General features: G+C 39.2%; 1 protein-coding gene across 1 annotated transcript in view; it reads left to right on the forward strand.

Moving 5' to 3' along the window:
• LOC126237251 (glutathione S-transferase-like) overlaps positions 1-12,714 on the forward strand; it is a 59,229-nt gene that overhangs the window by 45,662 nt on the left and 853 nt on the right. The window contains exons 4-5 of the mRNA XM_049947167.1: positions 2,917-3,084; positions 9,733-9,875. Of these exons, the coding sequence (XP_049803124.1) occupies positions 2,917-3,084; positions 9,733-9,875 (311 nt within the window). The remainder of the gene's footprint in view (positions 1-2,916; positions 3,085-9,732; positions 9,876-12,714) is intronic.

The following is a 12,714-nucleotide window of genomic DNA, read 5'->3' on the forward strand; positions in this document are numbered from 1 at the left end:
GGGTGAACATCACATATTAGTCTTACGGCATGTTTTTGTGCAATGAAAACTTTCCTTCTTCAAGATGAGTCACCCAGAACATTTTTCCATATGACATTATTGAATGAAAATATGCAAAATATGTGATCATGGCCATAAAAAGGCTTTGCAAAAGTTACAGCATAACTGGTGTGTATACTATGCATTTACAGCAACGGTACATTACTATACTAGAGTGTTTTAAGATATCTATATAACCATCTTTTACTGTATGTGTTCTTAGTTATTGCATATAATCTTTCCATCTGTTCATTCTTTTCTCAATGGCAAAATTAATATGTTACTCATAAAATTTAAATTCATTTACTTTCTCTATGAAGAAAGAAACATTGTTTTTATACTTCATATTTTTTCCCTATTGGATTGCTTAACTTTACTGTGTTATCTATCTGTTTTAGAAGATTTATTTGCATCATTGCATCTCTTAGGTTTCCTGACAGTATGTGAAAATCATCCGCAAATGACAGTTTCATTTTTGATGATAAAGTCTTCTGAGTCATTACATCTTGTCATAGACATCTTCAAACTTCTTCAGTGCTCAACATTTTGATCACTCTCCTGTGATCTTCTTCAGGGTTCCACTTGTATCACTTGATGGCTGAATGCTGTTGAAGACAGAAAGACATATCAAACTCACTTCTAAAAGGCTATTATCTCACTTTTTCCCCCCCTTAAAGATGGAAGCTGGTAGCTATAATCTCTATTGAAACTTCACTCATTCTCCAATTTTTTACTGCTTCATGGACTTCCCTTCTATAAAAATCACTTTCTCTGACTAGCACATATCTGTCCTTAAGACCTATAACCTGGTCAAATTCCTCTTGGTGCTCTTATACCACCGAGTTCACATTTTGTTTTAAATGTGTGTGTTGTTCATGCCCTTTAACATATTCTTTTGTGTCCTTCCAGTTTTGGCAATTACTACTTTGTCACAACTACACATCACGCTACACATTCCCACAGTGGGGAGGTAGTCAGGCACATCCATTATAGGTTCTTTTGTCTTGTTTTGACTGAAAAATGTAGTCCTTTCGGTACTCTTCAGAAGGATGCTGCCTATGTGATCAGTCACCCTAATCACAAATGCTAACCCACTGAAGCTCCAGGAGGTTCTTCATGCTTCTTGTTTGCCTTATTATTATTAATACTTCATTTGAAGGCTCTGTTTATGGGAAGGTCATCATAGCCATATCCATCAGTAGCTCCCTAAGGAACTCTATCTCTGATCACAAGCTCTTTCTTCTATCACTGATGTGGAAAGCACCTGAAGACAGAATGTTTAGTGTGGCTTGCTTGTGGAGTGGATGGTGGTAAGAATCAGTGTCAAGGTAAGTATTTGTGTCGGTAGGTATACTATAAACTCTGTGACACAAAGCATTGTCAGCTTTCTGTAGATCAACACATCTAAAAATGGAAGACTGCCATCACTCTCCACCTTCATGGTGAATCTAATTTTCAGATGAATGTTGTACAGAAAAGTATGAAATTTATGTAGCCCTTCCCTGTTGTGTGGCCATACAACAGATGTGTCATCCATGTGTTGATCTACAGAAGACATGATGATACTCCAGTGCACAGAGTTTATCAGGAACCTACCAAGACCTAGTTGCCATTTCACACCACCATCTATCCAAGCCACTCTGAACATTACATCTTCGCATGCATTCCACATTAGTGACAGAAAGAACATATGGCCAAAGCTAGATTTTTCATTGTGCAATTGAAACCATACACTTTGAAGCTTAGGAAATGAATTTGAAAATAAGATCAGATTGTTAATCCAAAGCTAGATTCTTCTGCCATTGGGGACTGGTATACCTGCAATCACATACATACTCAAGGTTTCTTGTAAATGAAATGATATTATCGAGTGGCATTGAGGCCGGGAGGCCTCATTTGGGAAGTTCGGCTGCTGGGTGCAGGTCTTATTTCAATTGATGCCACATTGGGTGACTTGCACTTCAGTGATGATGAGAAGATGATGAGGACAATACAACACCCAGAAAATCTCCAACCCAGCCAAGAATCAAACCCAGGCTTGTTGCATGGTAGGCAAGCACGTTACTACTCAGTTAAGCAGGTGGACAAGGTTTTTTGTTACTACATGTCACTAAACGAGATTGTAGTATAAAATTACTTAGTGGTGATGGCTCTTGAAACACTATACCAAGTTATGTACATAATGAAATTTTTGTTCCTGACATTTCAAAACTACTGGAACTTAGCTTCCCTTAAAAATATATATATCGAAATAGCAGATTTATTAAGCTGCAACTTAATCTTTTATGGAATAAATTTTATGTGCAGTTGGGTACTGTTTTGTTATGGTTAATTGTTGTCTGTGTATGTTACAAAATTAAACATTTCAGCTATTTGCTGAAGAATAATTTCTTATTTATCTAATTTCTATTATCGATTATGTTTTTAAATCAAGTAGAGTGTAATAACAAGCAGTATCTGTTCCATATGGAGTTCTTTTTCATAAGAAGCTGTTGATGAAAGCCGGCCGAAGTGGCCGTGCGGTTAAAGGCGCTACAGTCTGGAACCGCAAGACCGCTACGGTCGCAGGTTCGAATCCTGCCTCGGGCATGGATGTTTGTGATGTCCTTAAGTTAGTTAGGTTTAACTAGTTCTAAGTTCTAGGGGACTAATGACCTCAGCAGTTGAGTCCCATAGTGCTCAGAGCCATTTGAACCATTTGTTGATGAAAACATGACAACAGCTAGTAAGAAATATATTAGGCATATATTTATAAATTTTTTATTAAATAACATGAAACATGTTGTTAAAATGAAATATTATTCATTCACCTTGAAATCATGTTATTTACTATTGTTTAATTTACCATACTAATAAATAGAAACTATATTCCTGTAGATACACCGTATGGAACATTACCTGTCCTTGAAGTTGATGGAAAGAAACTTGGTCAGTCCATTCCCATATGTCGCTACCTAGCAAAGCAATATGGATTACTGGCTGAAAATGACTGGGATAATGCACAAATTGATGCAGCAGTTGATGCTATCGATGACTTGAGATGGTGTAAGTTGACATTTTTATTTCAAATTTTAAATTTCAAAAAAATTGATACTAGCATTGGCCAGATGTATTTAGCTTCTTATACCCTTTGTATCATAAATTTGACACCACCAAAATAAAATCTACGGTGTACTGAAGAACTTCAATAAATTAATAATATGCTGATCTATAGGAAAAATGAGCTGTTGATAGTAATAATTTGTGTTAGAATGAATACAGCCAGGGTTCAAATTATAGCTATGAGACTATAATGAAATAAATAAATAATAATCTTTTTTGATTATGTTGTTATTAAGAAGTGACTTAAAATTTTAGTGGAAGTATAGAGCCTTTCTTAAACTTTCAAACTTCATGATATGAAGATGTCAAAAGACTTGTTAAGTATGGAGTATAATATTGATAGCCAGAGTCTAACTAACCATCTCAACTACCAGTTGTATATATTAGTTCCATGGTCAACATCCAGTTAAGTAATCTTAACTTTTTCTTATTGTTTACATGACTATTATATTACCATAATAATAATAATAATAACAATAATGTGAAAGTATTATTATTTCCAATGTTGTTATATATACAAGGTGTCCCATCTAACTTTTAACCACCAATATCTCTGGAACTCAACAGATATTGACAAACAGCTTTCATGGGTATGAATATATCATAGAGTCTTACAAAAGTAAGTACTATGAGACATTCCAAATCATGTGCAGATATTGGTCTCATCACAAACTTATGTATTTTTAAATGGACACCCCATATTATTAGATATGCAACTAGTAACATGAGAAATCACAACAATAATGGCATTGGTTGCATCGCAATACATCAGTTACATCCCAAGAAATTGGAATGCAGATATGATACATGAAATGAATGAAACAAACTGCTATTGAAGGTTCTGTGATGCAATCGTGAACCACACATTGCATGTAACTGTAATGTGATTGACATATGTGTTCTTACTTTCAGTGTTATCACAAGTGCTGAAAGTAATAATAGGGTTTCATGCCACAATTATCTATGTACAGACTACAGGGAAAGTACCAGCCAGTGCTCCTTACATCACCCAGGCCAACCCTTCACCTCTGCAGTTGTGTACAGGAATGAACCACAATCAGTGCTGTGTGTGGGAATGGCTCACTACGAAGTAGGGTGTTCTGTGTGGAAGAATGTACACATACACAGCACTGGTGTACTGTACATTGTAACTGGTGTCACTGTTATAATCATGATATTAATTTAACTGTTCATCCACTCTAGGGATTTGACATGGTATTCACAAATGATGAAATGTTGGATGTGACATTACTGTACAGAGAAAGTCACCAAAATGGCACACATACAGCACAGGTCTATGCCCAGCGGTACCCTCATAGATGTCATCCAACCTGCCCTACCTTCATGAATTTGTTAGAAGGCTTCAAGTGGCAGGACAGCTGTCTCCACAAGTATGAATCCATCACAGAGGCATAACACATGAAGCAGCAGAGATAGCTGTTCTGGCCACCATTGCAGTAAACCCTCATGCAAATATTCATGAAATGAGGAGACAGGTGGGAATCCGTTGAATAAGTATCCACCCATATCATGTGGCACTACATCAAGTTCTCTGTGGCAATGACATTCACAATCATCTGGAATACTGTCAGTGGGTTCTGTGGCAAGGCCATGACTTTATGCATAGGGTAATGTTCACCAATGAGGCTACATTTACAAACCATCAGAATGTCAACTTACACCACATGCACTACTGGTCAAACCCACAATGAATTTGCCAGGTTGAACATCATCAGTGGAGTGTCAGTGTATGGTGTGGTATTGTATTACACCACATTATTGGCCCATAATTCATCAATGGCAGCCTTAATGGGTGACAGTATGAGTGGCTCCTGAGATGTACTTTACCTGGTCTGATGAAAGACCTATCACTTCATTTGCATCAAATACTGTGGTATCAGCATGATGGATGCCCTGCACATAATGCCATGGTGGCACGACAGGCACCACATTATTGGCCCATAGTTCATCAATGGCAGCCTTAATGGGTGACAGTATGAGTGGCTCCTGAGATGTACTTTACCTGGTCTGATGAAAGACCTATCACTTCCTTTGCATCAAATACTGTGGTATCAGCATGATGGATGCCCTGCACATAATGCCATGGTGGCATGACAGGCACTAAACCAACAATTCCCACATCGATCAACTGGATGGAACAGTCCCATTCAGCAATTTCTAGTGTAGACACTGGACCTCACCCCCATGAACTTTTTTCTATGGGGACATGTGAAAGATGTGATGCATCAGCAGATTCCAATAACAATGGCCAACATGGAAGCCTGTATTGCCACTGCATGTGCTGCAATAACAGCACAAACACTGACAGCTGTGAATGGATCCATGGTGGAGTGTGCACATTGGTGTTGCCAAGCAAATGGCGATCTCTTCGAACATACTTTGTAGTGTTTCATCTGTGAGACATGTGATTGCACACTGGCATACATTTTGTGTATCACAGAGAAGATGTATCTTTGTTTAGTTGGTATTACTGCACATTAATGTATGCATTGCACAATCTGCAATGATTAAATTATGTCGTAGCCATTAAAGATGTTCAGTGACTTGTCCTGTACATGGCATGTACCATTGTGTAATTGATGTAAAACTACGTACAAATAGCATGTACCCTTCTGTGCTACCCTTTGACAGCCACTAATTTTGCTTACTCTGGCCAGTGGTTATCAGTATTTTGTTACCTTTATGTACATTGTAGTACTGTCAAAAAGTTCAGTAAAGCATGTATGACTAACCTGTGCCCTTGTTTTCATTGCGGGCGACTGTACATCCGTATACATAGCAGTATGTAATTACAGGGTTTGTCGCATCATAGTACATCAATCGCATGATTATGAGCAATGTTTGGGTCATCCATGCATTGTGGGAAGTGCAATAGTGGTGCATTTCATTCATTTCATGCATCAACTTTGCATTCTAATTTCTCATGATCTAACTGACATATTGTGATGCAATCAACACTGTTTATTGTGATTTCTCATGTTATTGATGGCATATGGTATAATATGCTGTGTCCATTCCAAAAAAATATATAAGTTTGTGCTGAAACTGATATTTGCACATGGTTTAGAATGTCTCATCATATTTGCTTTTATGAGCATCTGCTGTACATTCATACCTGTGAAAGCCATCTGTCAATATCCATTGTGGTTCCAAAGATATTTGTGGTGAAAGGTTTAGATGTGACACCCTGCATATCTGTATTAATAACCTTTGGAAGTTGTATCTCATAGGTCATCATAGTTTCATTCTTTGGTGATGGAAAGGGTGTTTTTGTTATTTACTGCTGGTATTGTAGTTTTGTCATATTTTTGTGGTGTTTCTTGAATTTGTGTTTCATTTCAAAATGGCATTTAATGTTTCGTCAACATGGTAGCTGATGTGTGTAGTTGATAAAGTTTTTACAAAGTAGCCAATTTCCATAGTAACTTGACACTGTAGCAGTCTAAAAGATAGACAAAGGCTGACAAAAGATAGCAAATTTAAAAACTCACTGGTGAAGGAAATTAGGGGACTTAGACAATCATAATGAGAACTATCTTAGAATGTCATGAAATCTTTGATGTCATAAATGGTGAACTGCTTAAGCCAGAAGGAAACAGATAAAATTACAAAACCAGCCTTGCTAAACAGACCAAGGCTAAGGCAAAGGCAAGGAAACAACGAATTCTATCACTTGACACCAAACCTTTGCATTGTGTTGGAGACTGCAAAACTGCTAAAGAGATTTGGGATAGTCTAGTAAAATTTATGATGTTCACTCACCCAAAAACATTGATCTGCTTCAACACAAATTTCATAACATTATGTGGGAAGAATTTGGTGGTATACAGGGCCATTTAGCCAAATTTGATGAAGTACAAACTCAGCTTTCATTGTTAGACAGCCAACTGATGATGATGACCTCTGTGCCTGATTTTTGCAAACTTTGCCCAAAGAGTTCAATTACATTTATATTACATGTCTTGATTTATCTGCTGATGAGGAGATGTGAAATAAGTTATGAAAACAGTGTTAAATTAGGAAATGAGAATAACACATCATGATGACAAAACTGTTGCTACAGCATGTAACCTCCCACCTATTTCCAGTTATTGTCCACAATAAGCAAACTCTTTTACGAAAAATTTGAGAGAAGTGAAGATTACAAAAAAATTTCTAGTTTACATAGCTTTTCATGTAGAGTTTACTCCAGTTCTTCTTGTTTAGAAGTCTGATTCTTGAAACTGATATTTTAACATTTTAGTTCCTCATGGTTGAATTGACCTAAATAAACTTGAAGAGTGTTGTTGCAGAATTTTTGTTATTTCGTTGATATATTTTGTCACATTTTAGTATGTCATACAGTCTTATGAATTTTCACATTAACAAATAGAAATTACATTGTTCACTCAAAATACAAAAATATGTCTGATCACATTAAAAGCATGCTTACTACTACCTCACTCTGCAGTAATATCAGTATTCCAAACAGTTTAACATTTTTCTTGACAAATGACTTTATATTAGTATTGATTGTTATTTCATAAATGAATCCAAAAATAAAATTAATAAACAGTACTAGATTTCTTAATTAAGAATAGAAATGTTAACAGTGTCAAATAATTCATAATTTCAAATGTTCATGAAGAAAACAAATTTAACTGCACATTCAGAACTAGTATTTATCAATTATAATATTCAAAATGCAATAATTCCTTTCCATAAATTTTAGCTTCAAATATAATATATCGTGCACAAAATTATACAAAAGTTTTCAGAAAAGTAGGTGAGACATGTCTGCTTGTGTCTGTGTATGTGCGGATGGATATGTGTGTGTGTGCGAGTGTATACCCGTCCTTTTTTCCCCCTAAGGTAAGTCTTTCCACTCCCGGGATTGGAATGACTCCTTACCCTCTCCCTTAAAACCCACATCCTTTCGTCTTTCCCTCTCCTTCCCTCTTTCCTGACGAAGCAACCATTGGTTGCGAAAGCTAGAATTTTGTGTGTATGTATGTGTCTGTTTGTGTTTCTATCGACCTGCCAGCGCTTTCGTATGGTAAGTCACATCATCTTTGTAAGATGATGTGACTTACCGAACGAAAGCACTGGCAGGTCGATAGACACACAAACAAACACAAACATACACACAAAATTCTAGCTTTCGCAACAAACGGTTGCTTCGTCAGGAAAGAGGGAAGGAGAGGGAAAGACGAAAGGAAGTGGGTTTTAAGGGAGAGGGTAAGGAGTCATTCCAATCCCGGGAGTGGAAAGACTTACCTTAGGGGGAAAAAAGGACGGGTATACACTCGTACACACACACATATCCATCCACACATATACAGACACAAGCAGACATATTTAAAGACAAAGAGTTTGGGCAGAGATGTCAGTCGAGGTGGAAGTGCAGAGGCAAAGATGATGTTGAATGACAGGTGAGGTATGAGTGGCGGCAACTTGAAATTAGTGGAGATTGAGGCCTGGTGGGTAACGGGAAGAGAGGATATATTGAAGAGCAAGTTCCCATCTCCGGAGTTCGGATAGGTTGGTGTTGGTGGGAAGTATCCAGATAACCCGGACGGTGTAACACTGTGCCAAGATGTGCTGGCCGTGCACCAAGGCATGTTTAGCCACAGGGTGATCCTCATTACTAACAAACACTGTCTGCCTGTGTCCATTCATGCGAATGCACAGTTTGTTGCTGGTCATTCCCACATAGAATGCATCACAGTGTAGGCAGGTCAGTTGGTAAATCACGTGGGTGCTTTCACATGTGGCTCTGCCTTTGATCGTGTACACCTTCCGGGTTACAGGACTGGAGTAGGTGGTGGTGGGAGGGTGCATGGGACAGGTTTTACACCGGGGGCAGTTACAAGGATAGGAGCCAGAGGGTAGGGAAGGTGGTTTGGGGATTTCATAGGGATGAACTAACAGGTTACGAAGGTTAGGTGGACGGCGAAAAGACACTCTTGGTGGAGTGGGAAGGATTTCATGAAGGATGTATCTCATTTCAGGGCAGGATTTGAGGAAGTCGTATCCCTGCTGGAGAGCCACATTCAGAGTCTGGTCCAGTCCCGGAAAGTATCCTGTCACAAGTGGGGCACTTTTGTGGTTCTTCTGTGGGGGATTCTGGGTTTGAGGGGATGAGGAAGTGGCTCTGGTTATTTGCTTCTGTACCAGGTCGGGAGTGTAGTTGCAGGATGCGAAAGCTGTTGTCAGGTTGTTGGTGTAATGGTTCAGGGATTCCGGACTGGAGCAGATTCGTTTGCCATGAAGACCTAGGCTGTAGGGAAGGGGTCGTTTGATGTGGAATGGGTGGCAGCTGTCATAATGGAGGTACTGTTGCTTGTTGGTGGGTTTGATGTGGACGGACGTGTGAAGCTGGCCATTGGACAGGTGGAGGTCAACGTCAAGGAAAGTGGCATGGGATTTGGAGTAGGACCAGGTGAATCTGATGGAACCAAAGGAGTTGAGGTTGGAGAGGATATATTTATTTATTTATTATGTGTTACATTTAAATGAAGTAATGTTCAGTGTGCTGTAAAAATTAAATCGAATGTTTATCTCACCCCTCTTTCATTTTATCTTACACAGCTATAAAAGATTTCTTCTTTGAAACAAATGAATCAAGAAAAAAGAATCTGAAAGAAAAACTAATTAAGGAAACAATACCATTTCACTATGCAAAATTAGAGGCAATGGTGAAAAATAATGGTGGTTATCTTGCAGGTGGTAAGGTATGTGAAAGTAATGGATTATCAGATAGTATTCTGTTACAAAAGCCAGCTTTGACATTATTTTAAGGTAGTTATATCTCAGATTCATTTCACTGAAACCTTTACTTGGTTCACAAAAGTGGGCACACAAGCAGACGTGATATTTCTCTCTTTGATTAACGCATCTAGAAAGAAATCCATATACAATGAACAGCCAGAACATTATGACTACACACCAACTCTCAAAATAAATGCATTCAGGTGATAGCAGGGTCACCTGGTGAGGCATTACTACTAATCAGACACATGCACAGTGCATGGTGGTATCAGTGACCATGCTGTCAGTGTGTAGAATGGGGTAGGTGTGCAATCTATCTTTGTTTGATTGAGGGCAGATTGTGATGGTCTGGTGGCTTGGCATGAACATTTTGTAAACTGCACGACTTGTAGGGTGTCTGAGGAGTGCTATGATGACTGTCTTCAACACACGCCAAAACCAAGTTGAAACCACATCCAGACGTCGTGCAGTTGGGTGGCCAATTACAGATGTCAGACGCTGTAGGCTGGACAGACTGATAAAACAGGACAGGCAGTGAACAGTTGCAGAACTAACATCAGACTTTAATGCTGGGGAGAGTACAAGTGTGTCTGAACACGCAGTGCACCAAACACTCCTAATGGTGGGCCTCCACAGCCAACAAAACATGCATGTGCCAGTGTTAACACAACATCAGCAACTATGAGTGAAATGGGCTTATGACCATCAGCACTGGATGTTGCCACAGTAGCTGAGCATTGCATGGTCTGATGAATCCTGATACCTTCTTCATCATGCTGATGGGAGGGTGTGAATCCATTGTCTTCTAGGGGAACAGCTCCTTGACACCTGTACTGGGGGACGGGCAAGCTGGTGGTGGCTCCATTATGCTCCGGGGGACATTCAAAAGGGCATCTACAGGTCCAGTGGAGCCTATGCAAGGCACTATGATGGCCAAGGAGTATTGTACACTGGTTGCAGACCATGTACACCCCTTCATGACAATCATGTTTCCTGATGGCAGTGGCATTTTTCAACAAGATAATGTGCCATGTCACAGGGCCAAGAGTGTGATGAAGTGGTCTGAGGAACACAGTGGCAAGTTACAATTGATTTACTGGCCATCCAACATGCCAGATCTGAACCAGATTGAACACATCTGGGATATGATTGAATGTGGCATCAGAGTTCATTGCCCCCCTCCCCAGAATTTACGTGTATTAGGTGACTTGTGTATGCAGATGTAGTGCCAGCTCCCTCCAGCGACCTACCAAGGCCTCATTGCTTCCATGCCACAACACACTGTTGCTTTTATCTGTGCCAAAGGTGGACATACCAGCTACTATGTAGGTGGTCATAATGTTCTGGCTGATCAATGTTTATTACAATCAAAGACTCATCAACACGTTGTTCTGTGATGTAGGATTACACAGTGGAGGAAATAGAATGTTTAGTAAATTCATTCATCTAGCATACTTTAAAATTACAATGACTCATTGACTTGGGCATGAGGTTCAGATGTCTGGTGTTTTCAAGCCAGAGGACCTTCTCCTGGAATTGAGAAGAAAGAGAGAGAGAGAGAGAGAGAATCCCACAAAAGAATATCACAAAATGGCTAACATGACAGACTTCATTAAGCCTAGAAAGCAGCTTATTATAAAAGATACACTAGCCATTTAGTGGCTCACAATAACTCGACAATAATCCATATGTAAACAAGTAATTGAGTTAGAACTTGCAGGACCCATGTCTAAAAGCTGTCAGCCAGCCAGCAGAGGGTGTGGGCAAGAGGCTGTGCGCATATCAATGAGTGGCTGTCTCTGATGGTTATTGAACTTATGGCTGCATCTGCTGACTTCCATGGTGTGCCTTACAACTATGTGTTTGTGTGTGTGTGTGTGTGTGTGTGTGTGTGTGTGTGTGTGTGTGTATGTGTGTGTGTGTGTGTGTGTGTGTGTGTGTGTGTGTGTGTGTAAGAAAGAGAGAGAGAGAGAAGTGTGAACAGTTTTGGAAGGAGAAAGTTCCTCACTGATAAAACAAAATTCTGACAGATAGGAAAAACTATGATATGCTCAGGCCACAGCTGCACTCTCTATTTGATCACATCCACTCCTGAGCACGCAGTTGGTGCAATGGATATTTTATATATTCTTTTTATGTGTTTGACAAGCCAGCATGGTGTCAATTCCTATGAGCAGAAACTGTTGGTTCAAATGGCTCTGAGCACTATGGGACTCAACTTCTGAGGTCATTAGTCCCCTAGAGCTTAGAACTAGTTAAACCTAACTAACCTAAGGACATCACACATATCCATGCCCGAGGCAGGATTCGAACCTGCGACCGTAGCAGTCTCCCGGTTCCAGACTGCAGTGCCTAGAACCGCACGGCCACGGAAAGTGTTCTCGTTGTATTTGTGGCATGTATATGTATTAAGAAGAATTTTCTGAAGATCTGATGATGACAGCAAAATTCTGCTGAAACCACTCATTGTGAAAAAAAACTAAAAATACCAAGTTATCTTGGCTGCAGAAGATTGTCCTATTCGCCAATGACTTAAGAGCATGTGCACTCTATATTTTTTACTATCTATCGAATCACAGTTCTCAATAAACATTGTGCAATTAGTCATAAGTGTCCTCATTTGAGTAGCCTGAGATTGGTGGTTTTCTAACAACACATTACTCACATTTAAGTTAGTATCAGTACTACTTCTTTAAAGTAAGTTTCTTACAGTCTTATTCATGCCATTAAGTTTATTTTGCAATCAATGGCAAGTAAAAACATGTGGTACAATGTCAGCACACATGCAAAAATAGTGGAAGT

Source organism: Schistocerca nitens, chromosome 2 (assembly GCF_023898315.1).
Source record: "Schistocerca nitens isolate TAMUIC-IGC-003100 chromosome 2, iqSchNite1.1, whole genome shotgun sequence".
In the NCBI taxonomy this organism is placed as follows: domain Eukaryota; kingdom Metazoa; phylum Arthropoda; class Insecta; order Orthoptera; family Acrididae; genus Schistocerca; species Schistocerca nitens.